The sequence below is a fragment of the Adiantum capillus-veneris genome, chromosome 28, assembly GCF_014529385.1.
Source record: "Adiantum capillus-veneris isolate H3 chromosome 28, ASM1452938v2, whole genome shotgun sequence".
NCBI lineage: Eukaryota > Viridiplantae > Streptophyta > Polypodiopsida > Polypodiales > Pteridaceae > Adiantum > Adiantum capillus-veneris.
In genome coordinates this window covers 106,023,246-106,047,226 of record NC_140958.1, presented here as the reverse complement: position 1 = coordinate 106,047,226, position 23,981 = coordinate 106,023,246, and the positions used below count along the sequence as shown (strand labels likewise).

Sequence of the window (23,981 nt, the reverse complement as noted above, 5' to 3'; positions counted from 1 at the left end):
TTCTCAAGTTATGTGAAGTTGCTATGGGCCTAGTTCCATTATTTGTCTGGTTACTTAGACTGCTGCCATTGACTCACTAGTGATGGCAAGACAGTGGCAAGTTGCTATAAAGTGGCTTTAGTTTGCAGCTTTGTGGGTCTGAAGCCAATGAGATGGCAAGAATCAGAGTCAAATCTGACCTGTTTTTGTCTTCAATAAGCCTTAGGCAACAGGAATTGTTAAGTTCCAAAGCTCAACAAAACAACAGAATTGTCGACAAAAATACCGGAAGCGCAACTATTGTACACTTTCACACGTGTTTCTTTAAATTTAACCCTGACTTGTTGCAAAAAATAAATTCTGGATTCCTTTTCGAATAGAGCTGTTGAAGTCTGATAGAGCTCAAGTCTTGCGCACTCCTTTCGCTTTGATAGGATTTAGCAGTCTTTTTTCTATTGTTTTGTGTGGAAAGAAGTTACTTTGTATATGACCATAGAAACAAATAGATTTTCAGGTGTGGTATGTATGGCAGTCCTGATTCCTAAAATATAAGCATGAAACACATTTAGTGTTTCTGCATATTGCACTGTGCCTGTATCTTCTGGCTTTGTTACATGTTGTTTCACTGTCATGAATCAAACGAAAAAATATAGCCATCACCACATTTTGTACATCGTTTTTTTCCCAGATTTTTTGAAATTGTCAACTCTCTATGTATATCACTATGCCTGCAATCGATTCTGTCAGAATGAACTTAGGTATAAGGCTGAAAACTAGTTTTTTGCATTGGAGCCATCCTTGCAGAACATCGACTATCAAGTTGTGAAGATCACCACCAATACATCTAGTCTTAGAGGCTGTTGCTTTGACAGGCTGAAATTTGAGGTAAGACTGCTTGTCGTGTTACGATTTTCTGTTGTGATCCTTCTTTAATACAGTTTTTGATTCTGAAACAACCTTTTGTTGCGATGCCAGGTTGAGTATGGGCTTAGAAGAGGAACAACAGACAATTCATACATGATAAAGGCTACTGAGACAGCTTTGATAGATGTGCCTGATGAGAACTTTAAGGAGCTGTTTTTGGATGCACTGCAGAATTCCTTAGAGTCTACTGTTTTGAACCATGTAGTGCTTGGACACATCAGCCCCAAAAGACTGAAGTGTCTGATTGGTTTATTGGAACTGCTGGATAGTAAAGGTTTGTCTTTTATTTCTAGCAAACTCATTGTGCCTGCAATTTGTTTTCATAGAAATTATAGTAGCCATCGGCCAAGAAGAGTCTGTTTTGATCATGACATTGGTTCCAGGTTTGCATGTGCAGGTTCATTGCTCTAATCCTGCTGCTCAGCTCTTGTCCACATCTCTACCGGAAAATCTGAAAGAGAAAACATGTAAATTAAGGACTATTCGAAGCGGTGACCACCTCAATCTGGGCGAAGGTAGTTGACATCCACATTTGGGTCACAAACAGTTGGTGTTTCATGTCTTCCTCTTGTCTTCGAAGTTCATTACTTTTTTTTCCCGATTTTTGAAAACTTCTGGTGGGCTGGCTGCTGTAGGTCATAACCTTGAGTTTATTCTGACCCCTACACCAAGATGGCCCGATGGAATGTGCACATATGATCCAGCAACTCAGTTGCTTTTCACTCATAAGCTGTTCAGGTCAAAGATTCAAATATAGCCACTGTCAATCGCACTGTACTGGGTCTTATTCCTACATTTGTTTACTAATGTCTACAATTTCTCTGTTTTCAGTGCCCACGTCTGCAGTAATAATCAGTTTGATTTAGGTGGTTGGGATTCTTATGGTGAAGACTGGCGATACTTTTATGATTGCATGCTATCACCTGTACCTCGTCAGGTGCTTCTACTTTTTGGACAGAAATTGAATTTGAAGCACCGATTTAATCATCACTGTGCTTTAAAGTTCTGCACAACACCAATTGGAGAGGACCAACGGGGGATTTTCTAAATTGCAATGATAATTTTCTTTGAAGTTTTGTATTCTATCATTTGTCATCTCAACAAGTATGGATAGGACAAGCGACAGTAAGGATATAAAAGAGCGATTTCAGCCATTGAGCTCGGGAGAGCTAGACGCCCACGTCTACGAGGGCGACCACGACAGCTTGCAGTGCCATCCTCAACTTGCAGCGCTTTCCCTACCGGTCCTGGTCGTGCCGTCGCTGCCTCTGCATGGATTCGTTTCATGGTCACCTCCTTAGCTTCTCCGCCTCCTTGCCCGACTCTCACATTGCCGCCTACCCTCTTCAACACGGCGTGCGTCGAGATAGCTTTCTCTGCCTGGAGAAGGCTGCCTGCGCGACCTTGCCTCCCACACCAGCTCCCCCTCCTGGTGTGCTGCAGACTTTCCCCTCTTGGTGCTGCAGACTTCATGGCAATTGTTCATGTGTTTTTCCCTATGTTGATCTTGCTGGCTCGTCGGTGCTCTTCATGTTTCGGATTTGGTTTCTGTTTTCTCTTTTGTTGCTTCTTTCTCTTTTTGTTGCCTGTTTTGTTCTCACTTTTCTGTTTTGTGGGTGTGTGTCTGTGTGTCCCTCTGTTGGCTTGCTTCTAGGGGTGTGCGTGGAAGCTTTTGCAGTATTTCTCAGTCACCAATATATGTGTGTGTGCGTGTGTATGACGTGGCTCCAAAATCACCACTCTTCCATCTCGGTAAAAAGCAGTCTTACCTTTTTCCGTTGCCGCTCTAATCTCTGGCATTAACTCCTGCATATGAGCGATCTGTGAGAGGGTAAGATCATCCCCGAGAAAGATGCCCGTTTTCTTAAGAGTTGGTCTCTTCTTCAAAAAGTCCTTCGCTTCCATGGAGGAAAAATGAAGGATGAGTGTCCTTTCTTTCGAGGTTTCTCCCTTGCTCCCATTTTTCTTGTTGCCCACTCTCCAAGCTCTTGAGTGCATCGGCTCATGAACCCCATCAAAGTTATGAGTTCTTTTACCTCTTCGTCCACATTATCTACTTTAAGGCCACAAATTCTCACGTGTAGAGAGCGCACGCGTCTTCTTTGCTCCTCTTCTAGTGTCAGGTTAATTATGGTGGGTGTGGACGTTGTTGTTTCCTTGCTTTTCCCTTTCTTGGCAACCTCGATCCATTTCTCGGCCTCATCTGCCTTCCGTTGAGTCTTTGTAATAACGTCCACCCAAGAGGTCGTCATTTCTTTGTGCTGCTCTTCCCCCTCTTTGATGGCTCGCACTTGTTCTTTGATCGTGTTGAGCTCTTCTATTATTGAAGGTTGCAATTCTCCTTCTTCAAGTGTGTTTCGTGATTGTGCCTTAGCTAGCTCCCTCTTGAGTGATGCAATTTCTTTGTCTTGGGCCGTCACATGGTCTCCTGGTGTAGTTATCTTGCTTTCTTGGGCCAACACGCGATCGTCGAGCATTTTTTTTGTACCCAGTAAGTTGCGGTTGATTTTGTTGATGATTTCGGTCATTTCTTCTTTGCACTTTTGAACTGCATCCTCTAGGGGGTCGGGCTTATCATTCTGTTTCCTCATACTTGGTCGCCGCCAGAAAACGAGAGAAAATTTGCGACTGTGGTAGGAGAGAGGAGAGACCAACCTACACGCACCATATTATGCATACATGTTCTTCCACATTAAGCCTACATGGCATACATTTGCTTTCTGCACTTGCCAATTTTGCAGTTTCCGTGAACTCTGCAGTTTTCGAATTCCCTGTAAAATCCCTATGGGCTGCTGCTGAGGGAGAACTTCGCGTTGTTGCTGAGAGAGAGAGAGGATCCTGCGCGCGTGAGTATACTTCCATTTCCTGCCTCTGTGCATGTCTGCCCTACGGGCCTTGTTCTTTGCAGGTCTGCGCGTTGCTGTGTGGTGTAAGTCTGTGCGCTGCTGTCTCAAGCGCCTTTGTGGGTATGCACGCTGCTGAGCTCCATACACTGCTAAGCTCCACGCGCTGCTGGCTCCATGCTGCTGAGCTCCACGTGCTGCTGCTCTGAGAGAGAGAGAGAGAGAGAGAGAGAGAGAGAGAGAGAGAGAGAGAGAGAGAGAGAGAGAGAGAAAGAAAGAAAGATTTTTAACGTCTATGTCAGGCCGAAATCGGCCTATGAGACAAATCAAATGTACATGGTGTGTATGTCGTCCGTCTATCGGAAAGACAAATGAAACAAAACTGATACAAAACTGAACTGAATGTAGGTAGTGGAGTATTTGAGGAGAGAGAGAGAGAGAGAGAGAGAGAGAGAGAGAGAGAGAGAGAGAGAGAGAGAGAGAGAGATGAAATGAAATGTTATATTAACGTCTTCAAAAGGCCATAATGACCTATGAGACCCGAAAGTTACAAAGTGGTGGATCTGATACAAAGTCAGAGTAACAAAATAACCTAACAACAATACAAAACAAAGATATATACTATGGGGTCCTAAGTTGATCGATGTGAACTAAGCAAAGGACTAAGCAAAAATGGGCGGCTTGTTGGGATAGCTGAATCACAAGAGATCTAGCATCGGTCGTTGGTGAATCTCATCAATTTCCTCCATGGTCGGTAGTCTGACCGGGCGTTGTGCATGCCTGGCCAGCATGCTCCGAATTTTCTGTCGTAGCCTCCGTCGATGCTGTGTAGTTCTTCGCAGTCGCGGGCGCCCGGATTTCCCCAGTTCAATCGCTCGGTCAATCAGTGTGCCTCTGGTGTGAGACGAGGGGGAGCTCTGCTGTGGGAGTGGCTCTTGCGGCTGTCCCGTGTCTGCTCTGAAGAAGTCTGTGATCCGTCGTTGAGACTGGCTAACCTCGCCATTCATCAGGCTATCTCTGTTCTGTGTCTGCGCAGCTCGAGCAAGAACAAAACCCAGACATCTATGATCTTCGTATCCCATGACTCTTGAGAGTGGTCCAAAACCTTCTCTGAACAAGCAATGGAAGCGGCCTCGTATCTCGTAGTAGACGGGGCAGCTACATGTATAGTGTAGCTCTGTCTCAGGTTCCATGTAACACAAGGGGCATGTCCTGTCCTCTGCTGGTACTCTGCTGTATCTCCCAGTCTCAATCCGCAACTGGTGAGAAGATGTGCGTAACTGGCCAATAGCACATCGTATCCCATGAGACAAGTGGGTATCCATGTATCTGGGTCTCGCCACAAAACCATCTTCCGTAAGCTGGAGAAGGTGGTCTTTGTAGAAAGCCATCTTCGTGCCCAATTCCTGTGCTGGTTGTATCCATGTCCTTCTGGTGTCTAGCTGGGTCAGGTCTTGGCGTATGAGCTTGGTGATCTCTCATTGTGTAAGGGTGAGAGATGGTGCATCCAATGAGTAATGGAATGGTGGCAGCCGGTCTATGCTGAACCCATGTGCCTGAAACCATGATGTCATCTCCCCATACCAGCATGTTGTATCTCCTTGTATGGCTAACTGTCGAGAGGATTCAAGTGCTATGCGAGCATATCTGTCTCTAGGAAGTTCCCATGTGCGGTTTATGAAGGAGACTGATTTGGTGAGTGTCTCCACCACAAGTGGGGGGGCCGCTAGCTCTGCTCGGATAATGGCCCGTGGTACTGATGCCTTGGCTCTAATGAGCCGCGAGATCATAGAGACGAGAGGTTTCTCCATGTTCCCCCATCCGTCTGAGCGACCCGTCCTCCCGTGGCGATCCAGTGAAGGTCCCCATATCTCGATTCCATAGAGCAATGCTGAAGCCACCAAGGTGTCAAAGAGCGAGAGCTTCGTTCGGGGCTCCTGAAACTGAACCTGCGAACACATCCTCTCCAATCTACCCAATGCTGCGTGGGCTCTAGTAAGTCTGGTTTCTGCTGCTCTTCTGAGTGAGAATGTAGGTCCGCTAAAAACCACTCCAAGGTAAGTGTAAGCATCTGTGTACTCCACCGTCTCCTGGCCGTATGTGAGTGTAGGTGCTGACCTCCTGATCCACTGTGGGGTGGTATTAAACACCATAACCTTGGTTTTACCCAGGTTGAGAGACAAATCACTTTCGTGGGCAAACGTATGCAGAGCATCCAATTGACGTTGCATTCCCTCTGGGGATTCGGAGATCAACACTATGTCATCAGCATATAACAAAAGTGGAATCCATGTCCCTGCCAACTGAGCACCTTTATCCCCATTGCTGTCAATGTAGTCAGAAATCTCATCCACATACATACCGAAAAAAGTGGGAGAGAGCGGGCAGCCTTGCTTCACCCCAATAGTGGAGTGAACCGGTGTAGAAAGTCCCTCCGGGGTGCGTACATGCCCTACTACTGATCTGTACAATGCCATGATCCCCCAAATGAGTTCTGTGGGTACTCCCATTTCCTGTAGTTTGCGCATCAGTCTAGCTCTGGGTACCGTGTCGAAAGCTTTGCGGAAGTCCATAAAGCTACAATAGATCCGTCTTCCATGAGATCTGCCCTCTTCGATGATGGCCCTGAGTGTTAGGATATGGTCGAGAGTAGAGAAGCCTCTCCTGAATCCTACCTGCCCAGTTGCACGTATTCCTTCCCTCTCTGCCCATCTACTCAGCTGTTGCTCAAGAATGGATGCATACAACCGTGCTAGTGTGTGCCCAATCATAATAGTGCGATAATTTCAGGCTCCATGGGGTCTCTTGATTTGAAGATAGGCTCCAAGTGTCCGGTAGGCCCTCACACATGGCACGGTTAAACATAACTGCTAGAAGCTCTGCTAGTAGGTCTTTGGCATGCATGAAATGCTCAGCTACTAGGCCCTCATGATCATATGCTCTCCCAGTCTTCATCCTATCAATGGCTTTCTTCACCATCTCGGCAGTGAAAAAGGCACATGTATGTGGGCATGGGTCGGGGGGGTTGGGGAAGGGCGGCTGTCCAGGTACTGTGTACAAAGATGATGCGTACTGACCCCAGGTCTCTGTGGAGGAAATGGCAGGGTGGGGGGACTGCTCATGAAAAAGCCCCCCCCCCCCCCCCCCCCCCCCCCAGGTGAGTCTTGACTCAAGAATAGCTGATATAGATCCTGCTCGAGTCTAGCCAAAAAAGCCCTCTTCTTCCGCCGCACAAGGCGTCGGAAGTCCATATGTGACTTTCTGTGAGTGACGCCCCCCAACAGCACTTCCCTCTGAAGTCTGGCTCTAGTCTTGCAGCACTCCTCATCGTACCAGCTGTTCTGAGGCAGGCTCCCTGATCGGCGACTCTGCTCAGGCTGGGTGTGTGGGTATGCTTCAGCTGCTGCCTCATGTAATGTCAGTGTCAGTATAGTAGTTAGCTCCTCCAGAGGTCGCCCCGGGTCCTCAGTGCATAAGCGTCTGTAGATTCCGTCCATGTATACTGAGTCCGTCTCCCTTGTGAATGTGTAGCGAGTAGGGGCTGCTACTCGTGGCCTGTGTGCTGCACTGAAATGGAAGGAGATGGTCATTGACACCAAAGCATGATCCACCGCCACCCTGACCGGTCTGGGCCGAACTGTGAGATCCTCGATACTAGAGATGAGATTCAGTTGTGCCATGACATAGTCCACCGTGCTGGCCCCATGTCTGTGTGGGAAGCATGTAAAACCTCCCGCAGCAGGAAATCTCTGTAGGCCATTCAAGATGGCCAGTCCATGTGCAGTGCCCATGTCTATCAGGTGTTGCCCATACTCAATTATTCCATATCGTGTGTGAGTCTGGAAAGGCCCGTCTCTACCACATCTATCTCTCTCAGCATCTCCTCTGAAGTATCATAAAACACTGCCTGGTGATGGGCAGTCCTAGCATTGAAGTCCCCGAGGATGATAATGTCACCATCCCTAGAGAACTCCCATATGTCATCATCCAAAATAGAGAAAGGGGACTGTCCTTTGGGTGGTGCATAAACTGATGTACTCGGGGGAAAGTAACAAATAGCTAGATAGAGGTATCTGCCTGTCTCTGCTTTCAGTCTCACCCACATGTACCTAGCCTGCTCGTCCCTGCGGGCTATATGTATCAGTGGCTGCAGATCCTCTCTAAATAACACTGCCACTCCTCCCGAGCCCCGCCCTCTGTGCTCTGAGCGTGTCTCCTTTCTGTAGGCTGTCTCCCACCTATATCCACTGATGTGAGGCATGGATTGCCCAGGGGCCTGATGTGTCTCAGAGTAGAAGATGATATCTCTTCCAGTAAAGCTATCCTCAAAAGCACCCACATCAAGACGCATAGATCCATTGCAGTTCCAGGCAGCTACTTTGAGTGTGGTCCCATAAGTCTTGCACCGTCATGTGGAGCGTCGCTCAAGTATTACCACTTTTTCGTCTCGGTAAAAAGCGATCTTGCCTTTCCCCCTTGCCGCTCTAATCTCCGGCATTACTTCCTGCATATGAGCGATCTGCGAGAGGGTGAGATCGTCCCCAAGAAAGATGCCAGTCTCTTTAAGAGTTGGTCTTTTCTTCAAGAATGACTTCTTTGCTTCCATGGAGGGAAAACGGAGGATGAGTGCTCTTTTTTTTGAGGTTTCTCCACTGTCTCCATTTTTATTTATGTTGCCCACTCTCCATGCCCTTGTGTGTGTCGGCTCATGAATCCCCATCAAGGCTGTGAGTTCTTTTACTTCTTCGTCCACATTGCCTTTGTCTTTAAGACCGCAAATTCTCACATGTAAAGCGCGCACCCTTCTCCTCTGCTCCTCCTCTAGTGTCTGGTTTATGATGGTGTTGGGTGTGGACGCGGGCGTTATCTCCTTGTCTTTTCCTTTCTTGGCCACCTTGATCCATTTCTCGGCTTCGTCCGCCTTCTGTTGGGTTTTGGTAAGAACATCCACCCAAGAAGTCGTCATTTCTTTGTGCTGTTCTTCTCCCTCTTTCATTGCCCGTACTTGTTCCTTGATCGTGTTGATTTCTTCAAGTACTGAGGGTTGCAGTTCGCCCTCTTCCAGTGTGTTTCTTGATCGGGTTTCGGCGAGTTCTTTCTTGAGTGACGTGATCTCTTCCTCTTGGGTCGTCACTCGGTCTTCCAGCATGCTTATCTTGTTCTCTTGGATCAGCACACGTCCTTCGAAAATGTTTATTGTGCCCCAGAGATTGCGGTTCATCTTGGTGATGGTCTCCGTCATTTCCTCTTTGCATTTTCGAATGGCATCCTCTAGGGGGTCGGCTTTTTCGTTCGTCTTCCTCATGCTTGATCGTCGTCCACAAGGGGGTTAGATGCGTGTGTGCACCCACCCTAGCAGCGGGCACGGCGCGCGAGGCGGTACGGCCCGAGGGGGAAGCGATAGCTATAGGTTGGGGAGAGAGAGAGAGAGAGAGAGAGAGAGAGAGAGAGAGAGAGAGAGAGAGAGAGAGAGAGAGAGAGAGAGAGAGAGAGAGGGGGGGGTGGGTGGGGAAGGTATGTTAGATAGGGTGGGGGTAAGGGGGGCGGGCGGGGAAAAAAAAAAAAAAAAAAAAAGGGGAAGAGGATGGACGTTCTACGCGTGAAAGAAAAAACGAGGGGGGGGGCGGGGGGACTTATTACGCGTAGGAGAGGTGGAGTCGTCATACTACACGTAGGAGATGCGGGCGGGGGGGGGGGGGGGGGGGGGGGGCTAGGGCAACGACTGCGGGGGGGTGCACAACAGGGTGCCACAGGTGCAGCGAGCAGGGGGGGGGGGGGGGGGGGGCAGGGCGACGTGCGCGTGAGGGCGGGCACGGGCGGGTGCAGCGGGGCAGGGGGGGCAGCGGGGCAGGGGTCCAGGGCGCAAGTCAGGCGGCAGCAGCAGCAGCACAACAGCGCAAGGGGCAGCGCGGGCAGGGCAGCGGCGCGAGCACAACAGCGCGGGTTGGGCACAGCAGCGCGAGAGAGCGAGAGAGAGTCGGACTCTTGAACCAACCAACTACGTAGCAAGGCACATCACAGAGAGAGAGAGAGAGAGAGAGAGAGAGAGAGAGAGAGAGAGAGAGAGAGAGAGAGAGAGAGAGAGAGAGAGAGAGAGAGAGAGAGATGAAATGAAATGAAATGTTATATTAACGTCTTCAAAAGGCCAAAGTGACCTAGAAATGAAATGAAATGTTATATTAACGTCTTCAAAAGGCCAAAATGACCTATGAGACCAAAAAGTTACAATTGGTGAATCTGATACCATGTTTGAGTACGGAAATTACCAAGTTACAAAGTTACCAAGTTACAAAGAACTAACACTAAAACACTAAGGCACTAAGGAGAAAGGGAATAAGGGGGGGGAGGGGGGGTTTGTGGGTTCAGATGAAATCTCTCATCGGTCACTCTCGGATCTCATCGACTTCCTCCATGGTCAAAACTCTGGTTGGGCGTCTTGCATGTCGAGCTAGAGTGATCTGTATCTTCTGTTGAGAGAGAGAGAGAGAGAGAGAGAGAGAGAGAGAGAGAGAGAGAGAGAGAGAGAGAGAGAGAGAGAGAGAGAGAGAGAGAGAGAGAGAGAGAGAGAGAGAGAGAGAGAGAGAGAAATGAAATGAAATGTTATATTAACGTCTTCAAAAGGCCAAAGTGACCTATGAGACCAAAAAGTTACAATGTGGTGGATCTGATACAAAGTCAAAGTAACAAAATGACAAAACAAATATACTATGGAATCCTGGATTGCTAGGTGTGAACGGGGGAGAGTAGCTAGCTGGGGTCGGTAAATCACAAGAGATCCAGCATCGGTCGCTGGCGGATCTCATCAATCTCCTCCATGGTCAGTAGTCTGACCGGGCGTCGTGCATGTCGGGCCAAAGTGATCCGAAGCCTCTGATGCAGCCTTCGTCGATACTGTATAGTCCTCCGCAGTCGTGGGCGTCTGGATCTCCCCGGCTCGGTCGCCCGGTCGATCAGTGTGCCTCTGGTGTGAGGCGACGGGCTCTGCTGTGGTAGTGGCTCCTCCGGGTGTCCAGTGTCTGCTCTAAAGAAGTCTGTGATGTGTCTCTGAGACTGTCTAGCCTCTCCTCTCATCAAGCTCTCTCTGTGTTGGCGCAGCTCGAGTAGAAACAAACCCAAGCATCTCTGATCCTCGTACTGCATGACTCTGGAGAGTGGTCCGAAGCCTTCTCTGAACAAGCAGTGGAAGCGGCCTCGTATCTCGTAGTAGACGGGGCACTGGCATGTGTAGTGCAACTCTGTCTCTGGCTCCATGCCACAAAGGGGGCATGTCCTGGCCTCTGCTGGTACTCCATTGTATCTCCCAGTCTCGATCCGCAGCTGGTGTGAAGATGTGTGTATCTGGCCAATAGCACATCGTGTCCCATGAGACAAGTGAGTGTCCATGTATCTGGGCCTCGCCACAAAACCGTCCTCTGTAAGCTGGAGAAGATGCTCTCTGTGGAAAGCCATCTTCGTGCTCAGCTCCTGCACTGGTTGTATCCATGTCCTCCTGATGTCTAGCTGAGCCAGGTCTTGTCGGATGAGCTTGGTGATCTCGGACTGTGTAAGGGTCAAGGAGGGTGCCTCTAATGAGTACTGGAAGGGGGGCAATCTGTCTATGCTGAACCCATGCGCCTGAAACCATGATGTCATTTCACCATACCAGCATGCTGTATCTCCCTGCATGGCTAACTGTCGAGAGGACTCAAGTGCAAGGCGGGCATATATGTCTCTAGGAAGCTCCCACATGCGGTGTATGAAGGAGACAGATTTGGTAAGCGCCTCGACTACTAGTGGGGGGGCAGCAAGCTCTGCTTGGATAATGGCACGTGGTACTGAAGCCTTGGCTCTAATGAGCCGTGAGATCATAGAGACCAAAGGCTTCTCCATGTCCCCCCACCCATCAGTGCGACTTGTCCTCCCGTGATGATCCAATGAAGGCCCCCATATCTCAGCTCCATAGAGCAATGCATACGCCACTAAAGTGTCAAATAGCCAGAGCTTCGTCCGAGGCTCTTGAAACTGAACCTGTGAACACATCCTCTCCAATCTGCCCAATGCTGCATGGGCTCTGGTCAATCTAGTCTTTGCTGCTCTCCTCAGTGAAAATGCTGGTCCATTGAAAACCACTCCAAGGTAAGTGTAAGCATCTGTGTACTCCACCGTCTCCTGGCCGTAAGTGAATGCGGGCGCTGACCTCCTGATCCACTGTGGGGTGGTATTTTTTTTATTCCGAGAAAAAGATCCTTCTATTAGTTAATGAAAACTGCCCATAGGGCTACATCCACTTCTGCAAGAGAGGGCTACAACAAACATGATGGGGAGACTCTCCCAATGAAAAAACAGCATATATACAATGGGGCTAAATCAAGAGATGGGAGGAGGGAAGAGCCACACAGGTGGACAGTAGTGCCATCTGAGCACCCCCTCGACCATGGTGTAGAAAGGCCTAGGGCGCCAGAGTCGAAGGAAAGCCTCGCGGCGCTCCCGCATGCGGTCGGAGCTGCCCTGTAGTCCCTCAAGCTGTCCTCTGAGAGTATGGATCAGCTCTAGCCAAAAGTCACGAACAGTCTCTGCTGGTGGCACAGGGCGAGCCTCAGAGATGCGGAAACAACGGGCCCGCCAGATGAACCAGAGAGCTAGGCCGCTGATGAGCTCCCAACACTCCTCTCTCTCACTGCACCACTCCTGTGGAGTAAGGTCTGCAGCAGGCTGGAGTGTAGGTCGCCCCCCCTGTATCACTATCATCCTGCTGGTGGAAGATAGCTCAAACTGACGTGCGGAGCCTGTGAGGGTGGACCAAGCCGCTGCTCCCCAAGTGTACTGTCGAGCCGTGGAGAGGGCATGCATCAGCCGAAGAACTCGTAGCCACACCTGCTGGGCCGAGGGGCAGTCCCAAAGACAGTGTCGCTGACTCTCCACCAACTGGTCACAGGCTGTACATGCGGCCGAGAGACCACTATGCACAAGCCAGCTCCCTACTGCTGTGGCTCTGTGTGCAACCAACCACTGGAACAAAGTGACGCGCCTCTGCTGTCTGGCGTCCCATAGCCTCTGCCAAAAAGCTGCCAAGAACTCAACTGTGAGGCCGTCCTCCTGCCAATGACGTGCTGCAGCGGGGCGGGCCTCTCTCTGTGCTGCAAGTATATGACGTCCAAGCCGAACACTGTACTTGAAGAAAGGGACTCCTGGGCGGTCTGTAGAAGAGAAGGGGTCCCTCCAAAGCCACTCACCAGGATCCCACTGTACTCGTGCCAGTGGACAGCACTCCCAAGCCCATAGCCTCCAGTGTCCTGTCTCAAGAGCTGCTGGGTCAGGGTCTATGACGCAAGTCCTCCCACAGATACCCACAACTCCGGTCCTCTGGAAACAGCACTCTGCTACCTGCGGGGCCTCTACTGCAACTCGCTGTAATCGTCCCCCACCATGAAGCTCGAAGAACAGGGCTGGGACAGTCTTTGAGCAAGTCCTGACTGAAATGGAACCTCCAGTCGTGTGAAGGTTCCCATCCACCGGGGTGCTACTGGCTCGAGAGGCGTGAGCCACTCAGTTGGAACTGACTCTGAGATGTCCTGACACATGCTCTGAACCCCTCTCATGCCCTGTAGCTGGACAGCCTGCACCTCCTCTGACAAACCTGTGAACTCTAGCCAGTCACCTAGAGAGCGCGCTGGACTTGCTGCCATGGGACCCCAAGAAACATGAGGCCTACTCCCAACCAAGTGGCCTCTCTGAGTGCTAACCATGGGGTTCCAGACGAGGGGCTGCCGTAGGCGCTCCTCTGTGCACGTCGGTTGTCTCTGCTCTAGGCCACGCCGTAATAGCTCCCAAGAACGCAGCAAACTCACAGCGAATCGGTCCTCCAGTCTCCTGCTCAAACCAACTCGGCGCGACTCTGTAAAGATCCATCTGGTCGAAGGTTGCCAAGGGCCTCCTGACTGAGGCACCCTGGCACGAAGCCTCTGCAGCAAGAACTCCTTCCAGGGCTCCTCGCCTGGAAGAAGTCCTCTGACGACGAACTTCCCAAGAAGGGCTCTGCTCTGCTGTGCTGGATCAATGATCCCAAGCCCTCCCTGCGAACAAGGAAGTGTGATGACCGACCAAGCCACCTTGGCTCGGGCAATCTGAGTGTCGCGACGTGACCAAAGGAAGTTCCTGATTAGCCTATCTACTTGGCTGATGCAAGAACTCGAGAAGATCCAGCAAGAAGTGATGTACCACATAGTCGCCAACAACACCTGGTTGGCAACTACTACTCTACCAGCCAGCGAAAGTCGTGCTGAGCTCCAATGTAACTGCTTTCTCCTGATGGACAGGAGAAGAGGAGCAATCTGCTGCTCGGGGGACAAGTCCAAACCAACCTGACAACCCAAGTACCGAACTGTAGTCCTTGGAGGAATCCACCTGAAACCCTCTCCTGGCATCCAATTTGGCACATGAGCACTACCAACCGAGAAAGCCAATGTCTTTCTCCAGTTGATCAGTGCGCCCAATGCACAGTAGAAGGTCTCCAAAGCCTGCCCACATCTGTGTAAATTGGCCTCCTGGCCCTCTAAGTACAAGGCTGAGTGGTCTGCAAACTCAGCGTCCAGAAGCTCATCTCCCCGTATAGGGAGTGCTAAGCCCCTCAAACCAACCTGCTGTGACACCAAAAATCTGCTCATCGTCTCCGCATAGAACAGAAAGAGAAAGGGGGCAAGAGGACAACCCTGTCTGACCGATCGTGTGAGCATGAAGCGCTCACCTCTACGTCCTGCCAAAAGCACCTGACTGTGAGCCTGTCTGTATAAAGCTGACACCCCTCTGATCCAAGCATCTGAGAAGCCCATCCTGCGAAGCGTGCCCTCTAGAAAGTCCCAGTCAACTCTGTCGTATGCCTTCTCAAAATCGAGAAGAAGAATCACAAGGTCCTCCCCACGGAGACGTGCCAGGGCAGAAGCCTCCCAGAAAGTGAAGATGTTGTCAAGGATACTGCGTTCCTTGACAAAACTTGTCTGAGTCCCATGTATAAGGCTCTCCAAAAGTGGCTGAATCCTCAAACTCAGAGCCTTGGCAAGAATTTTGTAGGCTGAGTTGAGGATGGTGATGGGGCGCCACTGTCGAATCTCATCCAAGGAGCCACCCTCCTTTGGAATGAGGTAAATCAGGCCCTCACTCATGCTATCCGGCATCACTCCTGTGTGCAGAATGTACTGAAAGGCACTACAAAGATCTGGGCCAAGCAGGTCCCAGTACTCCAAGAAGAAGCTGGGAGTCAGCCCATCCTCACCTGGACAGCTACCACGAGGGAGGGCCCTAAGAGCCGTGTGCAGCTCCTCAAGCTGAAGAGGTATCTCTAGCCTCTGGCGCATCTCCTCAGTCACAAGACAAGGCATCTGCGCCCAAACCTGCTGCCTGCATGCATCCTGTCTCTCTGACTGGGGCTCAACCGACAGTAGCTCACGGTAAAAGTCAGTAGCAACTGCACACATATCCTCAGGCTCACAAACAACTGACCCATCGGGTCTCCTCAGCTGATTGACCTTGGCATGCGAGTGCCGAGGTCCCACTGTCTCAAAAAAAGCACCTGTCACTCTATCACCCACCTGAGTCCACTGAGATGCGTGTCGGTGAAAGGCAAACTCATGGCGCCTCTCCTCTGTGCAAGCAAGCTCCTGTCGAGCCTGCTGTAACTGCTCCTCCAACCATGGACTGTCTGGATGCTGCTCCTGCATCCTCTGTAGTGAAGCAATGCCTCATCTGAGACGCTCCTCCTCCTCTCTCGCTGCAGCCCGTCGAGCCAAACACTCCTGGAGAAAAAAGTGGCTAAGCTGAGCTAGGCCTAAGGCCACTCTGTCTGCAGGTAGAGCCTGGCTGTCCATGCCCTCTTTCCAGAGAGCCTCTACCCTCTCTCTGAGTGCCGAGTCCAACAAGACCCACTCTGGGATGCGAAGCATCGTGCTCCCACTCCTCTGCCTGTCTGCCACTGTGAGGATCACTGGTGCATGGTCCGAGAAGGATGTCTCTGCCAGGATGCCTACTGATCCCCCCAAGTCACTGAAGTAGTCACTAGTGTAGAAGCGATCTATCCGCGATAGATTCACTCCTCCCACTCTGCGGTCCGATCTAGAGAAGGCAAGACTCTCTGGAGGCCTCACAAAGCCAGAATGCTGCCATGTATCCGAGACCCTCAAAGTCATACACAACCTCTCCCAAGCTGCTAACTCGACTCCATGTACAGTAGCATGGCTGCCTCCGATCCTGTCAGAGGGGTCCTCCAACATGTTGAAGTCCCCTCCTACACACCAATGGTCAACCTGTGGCAAAGACTCAACAATCTGTGACCAAAACTCTACACGAGCACTCGCCACATTGGGCGCATAGATGTTCAGGAAGCCCACAAGGCCACCCTGAACCTGCAAAGTAATCCACTGAGCCCTGCCTAGCACAATAATCCCTCTGCCCAGAATGGCCTGCTGCAATGAGTCCGCAATAGTCATACATACCCCACCCTGGATGCCTCCAGGTCCAAAAGCAGCTGACCAAAAGGTATCATAACGTCCCCGCAAAATCTGACCACATCGCCGAATGCGGCTCTCAGACAAATGGTGCTCCAGAAGCATAAGGAGATCAATCTCTCCTCCCACAAGGCAACGCTGAAGCTCCTGACGCAATCGGCCCCGCTGTCGTTGAAACTGGGGCCCACCTAATCCCTACACGTTCCACGAGACGATCCTCATGGGGAGCGAGAGAGAACAGATGCTGCCGCAGCAGCAAGACGGGCTATCTTCGAGGCAGGCTTGGATGGGGAGTAATCCGCATCCGAGCGTCCTCTAGATAAGCGAGCCTGTAGTGAGTGCCTGGCCCAAGCCCAAGCAGAGCGAGCCGTGCGCAAAGCAACCTCCTCTGTCTTGGAGTCCTTATGAATGTATACATAGCAAGGCAAACACTGCGTATCAGCAAAAAAGTACACCACAATGTGCCTACATCCTGCTGAGTCTGGGGGTGTCACCGCAAACTTGGCCAGTGGCCACAAAGTTTGCAGCAAATCGGTAACTCCAAGTTCTCCCATGTGGTGAGAGAACTCGAGAACCTGTGTATGCAACCATCCCACCACTGAGTCTAGGGACCACTCTGTCTCGGTCCGACCACAGAGGGGAAAGGAGAAACCAACTGTTGAGTCCAAGGCCTCTGTCCCCCTAGCGGCGAGGAACAGAGCGTGGACCCTGAAGCAGGCTGCCTCGTGGTCTGCTGCGGAATCGCCGAGAAAGCGAGTGAATCCGTAATCGAAGAAATCCCAGCGGCGTCGGAGTTCAATGCTCGTTAGACCACGAGGGATAGCTGCAAGGGAAGATGTCTGAATCTGCAGAGGGGGACCGGAAGAAGGGCTGACCCTCTCTCGCTAGGCGACTCGTGGCAAAGGCACTGCCAAGAGATCTCTTAGCCGCCGGCGAGGGACCAGTCTCCTGAGTCGACTGTGGTACTGAAGCAGGAGGAGGGGGGGAAGGAGCTTGGGGGGGCGGAGCAGAAGAGAAGCGGGGTGGGACGACAAAGACAGGGGGGCGAGGTGGGGAGTGGGCGGGAGCAGAGGGCGGGAGAGGGGATGAGGAGGAAGAGGGGAAATCTGAAGGTGGGGTGGCTGGCGAGGGTGAAGCGGAAGTGGAGGCTTCACCGGCGTAGGGGGCTCCTCCTGCTCAAGAGGACCAAAGCGGTTCCCCGTGGGAACCCACTGCTGCTGAGTAGGCACCTGAGGGCCACTCTGAGTGCCAGGCTGCCGCTGTGGCCCCTGGCGTCGACGGCCACGGGCCTGCCGCCATCCCTTCTCCGCTGGAGCCCCAGGCTCGGAGGGTGGCTCGGAATCTGTGCGCTGTGCCGCTGGCTGTGGCTGCGGCCCAGCCTTGGCAGGCTGGGGCTGAGACTGAGGCTGAGGTGCAGGTCGTGGCCTCCTCCGTGGACAGGCATTCGCTAAATGGCCCATCTGTCTGCAAATGAAGCACTGGTTCGGGAGACCCGAGTACTCCACACTCTAACCAACCCCCACTCAATCGAGGCAGAAGGATGACCTTCGGGAGCGTGTGGGTATCTCTGACCAAAACTCGAACTGAAGGGATGCCAGCCGCCTTGGCAGCTATTGATGCTGCCGTACGAGGTGTCTCTAGGACAGTCCCGATGGCGGAGCCAATCCTGGAGAGAAGTGGAAGGTACTCCCTTCGTGAACCCGGAAAGCAGACTGAGATGGGGATGTCTGCCTCCTCTACTAGCACATCCGAAGTCGGGTCAAAACCATGTCGCCACAGTCGAAAGTGGGCGCGTGATGCTCGGATGGCCAGTGGACTCATAGCTATGACCTTGGAGGCCATCTCGGAAGTCTCGAACTCGATCTGGTAGTACCCCCGTCCGAGGATCTGGACATCCAAAATCTTGCCCACCTCTGCGAGAAGGCGGGCCTGGAGAAGGTCTCGTAGCTCTCCTCTGCTAGGACGGGTGCCGAGAACCTTGCAGATGACAGAAGTCGCCTGCAAGCGCTCTACCTCTGCGGCAAGGCTCGCTTGCTCTATCGGTGAAAGAGCAAGTCGAATGGTGGGCTCAGCGGGGTCGGGCGAGGGGGCTTCAGGCGAGTCCCTCTGTGGCGGAACTGGAGCCTCCATCTGTGTCTACTGCTGAGTCGAAGAAGCGGATGGTGAAGAAGAATTGCAACCGAGTGTGCCGAACACTAGTCCGAAGAAAAAGTGATTCAGAGCCAGGTGCAGAAAACCTTCGGGGGCAATGCGGACAGGGGGGGGGGGGGGGGGGGGATGGAGGGAAGGATACAGTGGCGAGCGAAGGAACAAAGGCTGCGGGGTGCGGGGGGGAGAAAACAGCCAGGGAATGGGGGGGCAGGGGGCGGGTTAAAGGGCAGCTAGGGGCGAGAGCGGCGGGCAGCTGGGGGCAGCGGTGGCGGGCTGGGCTGGGCGAGGGAGACAGTGCGAGGGCGAGAGGGGGGGGCAGGGGAGGCAACGCGAGGGCGAGGGGGGGCAGCGCGGGGGGGGCTGGAGGCAGCGCGAGGGCGAGAGAGAGAGGGGGGGTGAGGGGCAACGATGGCGCAGGGTGGGGGACTGTGCGGTGGTATTAAATACCATGACCTTTGTTTTACCAAGGTTGATAGACAAACCACTTTCGTGGGCAAATCTATGAAGAGCATCCAAGTGACGTTGCATCCCCTCTGGAGAGTCGGAGATCAACACAATATCATCAGCATAGAGCAATAGTGGAATCCATGTCCCTGCCAGCTGTGCACCTCTATCACCATCTCTCTCAATGTAGTCAGCAACCTCATCCACATACATACCAAATAGAGTAGGAGAGAGCGGGCAGCCTTGCTTCACACCAATAGTGGAGTGAACCGGTGCGGACAAGCCCTTTGGGGTGCGTACATGCCCCACTACTGACTTGTACAATGCCATGATCCCCCAAATGAGCTCTGTGCGTATTCCCATTTCGTGTAATCTGCGCATCAATCTAGCTCTATGTACTGTGTCAAATGCTTTGCGGAAGTCCACAAAGCTACAATAGATCCGTCCGCCATGTGATCTGCCCTCCACAAGGATGGCTCTGAGTGTCAAGATATGGTCAAGAGTAGAAAAGCCTCTCCTGAAACCTGCCTGCCAGTCGGAAGTTAGTCTGTGACTGCTGCACTAGACGTCGGAAGTCAGTCTGTGACTGCCTGTGAGTGATGTCTCCCAAAAGCACCTCCCTCTGAAGTCTAGCTCTAGTCTCGCGGCATTTCGCATCATACCAGCTGTTCTGGGGCATGCTCCCAGAACGGCGTCTCTGCTCAGGCTGAGTGTGTGGGTATGCCTCTGCTGCTGCATCATGTAAAGTCTGTGTCAGTATAGTAGTAAGCTCCTCCTGAGGTCGTCGTGGCTCCTCAGTGCACAAGCGTATGTATATCCCATCTATGTATACAGAGTCTGTCTCCCGCGTGAAGGTGTAGCGAGTAGGGGCAGCTGCCCGTGGCCTGTGTGCTACACTGAACTGGAAAGAGATGGTCAACGATACAAGAGCATGATCCACTACCACCCCAACAGGTCTGGGCCCAACAGTGAGATCCTAGATACTAGAGATGAGGCTTGGCTGTGCCATGACATAGTCCACTGTGCTGGCTCCGTGTCTGTGTGGAAAGCATGTGAAACCTCCCGCAGCAGGAAATCTCTGTTGGCCATTCAAGATGGCCAATCCATGTGCAGTCCCCATGTCTATCAAGTGCCGTCCATATTCAGTATATTCCCCATCCTGCGATCGTCTAGATAGGCCTGTCTCCACCACATCCAACTCTCTCAGCATCTCCTCTGAGGTATCATAAAACACTGTTTGATGATGGGCAGTCCTAGCATTGAAGTCCCCTAGAATGATAATGTCACCATCTCTAGAGAACTCCCATATGTCATCATCCAAGATAGAAAAGGGGGATTGTCCTTCAGGTGGTGCATATATTGACGTACTCGGGGGAAAGTAGCAAATAGCAATTTAAAGATATCTGCCTGTCTCTCCTCTCAATCTCACCCACATGTACCTAGCTTGCTCATCCCTGCGAGCTATATGTATCGATGGCTGCAGCTCCTCCCTGAATAACACTGCCACTCCTCCCTAGCCCCGCCCTCTGCGCTCTGATCGTGTCTCCTGTCTACAGGCTGTCTCCCATCTGTATCCACTAATGTGAGGCATAGACTGCCCAAGGGCTTGATGCGTCTCAGAGTAGAAGATGATGTCTCTCCTGGAAAAACTCTCCTCAAAAGCACCTACATCAAGATGCATAGACCCATTACAATTCTAGGTAGCAACTTTGATTGCAGTCCCATAGGCCTCACACCGTCATGTGGAGCGTCGCTCCAATATCACCACTCTTCCATCTCGGTAAAAGGCAATCTTGCCCTTTTCCCTTGCTGCTCTAATCTCTGGCATTACCTCCTGCATATGAGCGATCTGTGAGAGGGTAAGGTCATCCCCGAGAAAGATACCCGTTTTTTTGAGAGTTGGTCTTTTCTTCAGAAAGTCTTTCTTTGTTTCCATGGAGGGAAAATGGAGGATGAGTGCCCTTTCTTTCGAGGTTTCCCCATTGCTCTCATTTTTCTTGTTGCCCACTCTCCAAGCTCTTGAGTGCATCGGTTCATGAACCCCCATCAAAGCCATGAGTTCTTTTACCTCTTCGTCTACATTATCTTTGTCTTTAAGACCGCAAATTCTCACATGTAGAGAGTGCACACGTCGTCTTTGCTTCTCTGCTAGGGTCAAGTTGATAATGGCGGGTGTCGACGTTGTTTCCTTGCTTTTCCCTTTCCTGGCCACCTCAATCCATTTATGGGCTTCATCTGCCTTCTGCTAAGTCTTTGTAATAACGTCCACCCAGGAAGTCGTCATCTCTTTGTGCTGCTCTTCCCCCTCTTTGATGGCTCGCACTTGCTCTTTGATTGAGTTTAGTTCTTCTATTACTGAGGGTTGCAGTTCTCCCTCTTCAAGTGTGTTTCGTGATTGTGCCTCTGCGAGCGCCTTCTTGAGTGATGCAATCTCTTCGTCTTGGGCCGTCACACGATCTCCCATTGCAGTGATCTTGCTTTCTTGGGCAAAAACACGATCTTCGAGCATTTTTATTGTGCCTAGCAGGTTGCGGTTGATCTTGTTAATAGTTTCTGTCATTTCTTCTTTGCATTTTTGAACTTCATCCTCTAAAGGATCCGGTTTATCATTATGCTTTCTCATGCTTGGTCACCGCCAGAAACGAGGTCTGCAGTTTTTGAGTTTCCTGTAAAATTCCGAATATCGCGCTCTCTGTTTGTTTTCAATTTCCTGCCTGGCTCTTCGGAATGCTCGATTAGGTGTGTGCGTAACGGTGTGCGGGTCGACCTCTGAGGCAGCAGCTAAAGGCGGGTGATGCTGCAGTGGAGCAGCAGCAGGAGCAACGCTGTTGGGGGGGGGGGGGGGGGGTGGGGGGGTGGGGGGGACAACGAGAGAGAAAAATGAAATGAGATGAAATGTTATAATAACGTCTTCAAAAGGCCATAGTGACCTATGAGACCGGAAAGTTACAATGCAGTGGATGGGTTAAAAAATAAATAAAAAAATAAAATAAAAATTCTTCCGATGCGTAGAAGAAGGGGAGGGATATCTTACGCGTAGAAGAAGGTGGGGGGGGGGGGGGGGGGACATCCTTTGCGTAGAAAAAAAGGGGGAGACATCCTATGAGTAGAGGAGCATAGGGCAGCGCGTCGGGGGGCGTGGAGGCGAGGGGTACAGGGCAGCGAGCCGGCGCGGGGGCTGTGGGCGAAGCGCGAGTAGGCGTGGGGGTGCAGTGCGCGCGAGCAGGCGCGGGGGCTACAGGTGAGCGAGCCGGCGCGGGGGTTGCGGAGGCAGCGCGAGCAGGCGCGAGGGTGCAGGGCAGCGAGCAGGCGCGGGGGCTGCAGGTGGATAGCGAGCAGGGGCGGGGGTGCAGGGGAGAGAGAGAGAGAGAGAGAGAGAGAGAGAGAGAGAGAGAGAGAGAGAGAGAGAGAGAAATGAAATGTTATATTAACGTCTTCAAAAGCCCATAGTGACCTATGAGACCAGAAAGTTACAAGGTGGTGGATTTGATACAAAGTCAGAGTAACAAAATAACCTAACAATAGTACAAAACAAAGATATATACTATGGGATCCTAGATTGGTCGATGTGAGCTAAGCAAAAAACTAAGCAAAAATGGGCGGCTTGTTGAGATAGTTGAATCACAAAAGATCTAGCATCGGTCATTGGCGAATTTTATCAATTTCCTCCAAGGTTAGTAGTCTGACCGGGCGTCGTGCATGCCTGGCCAGCATGCTCCGAATCTTTTGAGAGAGAGAGAGAGAGAGAGAGAGAGAGAGAGAGAGAGAGAAATGAAATGTTATATTAACGTCTTCAAAAGGCCAAAGTGACCTATGAGACCAGAAAGTTACAATGTGGTGGATCTGATACAAAGTCAGAGTAACAAGATGACAGAATGACAAAATGACAAAATAAAATACTATGGAATCCTAAACTGCTAGGTGTGGACTAAGCAGCTAAACAACTAGCTGGGATGGGTAAATCACAGGAGATCCAACATCGGTCGCTGGCCGATCTCATCAATCTCCTCCATGTCAGTAGTCTGATCGGGCATCGTGCATGTCGAGCCAAAGTGATCCGAATCCTCTGATGCAGCCTCCGTCGATGCTGTGTAGTCCTCCGCAGTCGTGGGCGTCTGGATCTCCCTAGCTCAGTCACTCGGTCGATTAGTATGCCTCTGGTGTAAAGCGACGGGCTCTGCTGTGGTAGTAACTCCTCTGGGTGTCTAGTGGCAGCTCTAAAGAAGTCTGTGATCTGTCTCTGAGACTGGCTAGCCTCTCCTCTCATCAGGCTCTCTCTGTGTCTGCGCAGCTCGAGCAAAAACAAACCCAGGCATCTCTGATCCTCGTACCGCATGACTCTAGCGAAAGGTCCAAAGCCCTCTCTAAACAAGCAATGGAAGCGGCCTCGTATCTCGTAGTAGACGGGGCAGTGGCATGTGTAGTGCAACCCTGTCTCAGGCTCGATGTCACACAGGGGGCATGTCCTGGCCTCTGCTGGTATTCCGTTGTATCTCCCGGTCTCTATCCGCAGCTGGTGTGAAGATGTGCTAATCTGGCCAATAGCACATCGTATTCCATGAGACAAGTGGGTGTCCATGTAGTTGGGCCTCGTCACAAAACCATCCTCCGTAAGCTGGAGGAGATGCTCTCTGTAGAAAGCCATCTTCGTGCCTAGCTCTTGTGCTGGTTGTATCCATGTCCTTTTGGTGTCTAGATGAGTCAAATCTTGGCGAATGAGCCTGGTTACCTCGGACTGTGTAAGAGTCAGAGAGGGCGCATCCAGTGAGTACTCGAAGGGGGGCAATCTGTCTATGCTGAACCCATGCATCTGGAACCATGATGTCATCTCCCCGTACTAGCATGCTGTGTCTCCTTGCATGGCTAACTGTCGAGAGGACTCAAGTGCAAGGCGTGCATATTTGTCTTTGGGAAGTTCCCATATGCGGTGCATGAAGGAGACAAATCTGGTGAGCGCCTCAACCACCAGTGGGGGGGCAGCTAGCTCTGCCTCAGTGGTAGATGAAGACGTGCAATCTTGGAGACACGATCTCCAAGAGATAGCTGCTCCAACAAACATGAACACATAGCCAGATGTGGGTCTTCTACGATCCACGCAACCCGCATAATCCGCATCCGTGTAACCTACAATAGATGCATCACTGTTTCCGAAGCGTAAACACTT

General features: G+C 51.5%; 1 protein-coding gene across 3 annotated transcripts in view; it reads left to right on the top strand.

The window, feature by feature from the left end:
• Window positions 1-23,981, top strand: part of LOC147421029 (uncharacterized) — an 83,221-nt gene that overhangs the window by 4,999 nt on the left and 54,241 nt on the right. For all 3 annotated transcript variants that reach the window (XM_086504804.1, XM_086504805.1, XM_086504806.1), the window contains 5 exons: window positions 784-864; window positions 955-1,177; window positions 1,287-1,418; window positions 1,539-1,641; window positions 1,735-1,840. In XM_086504804.1, coding sequence (XP_086360930.1) covers window positions 784-864; window positions 955-1,177; window positions 1,287-1,418; window positions 1,539-1,641; window positions 1,735-1,840 — 645 coding nt within the window. The remainder of the gene's footprint in view (window positions 1-783; window positions 865-954; window positions 1,178-1,286; window positions 1,419-1,538; window positions 1,642-1,734; window positions 1,841-23,981) is intronic.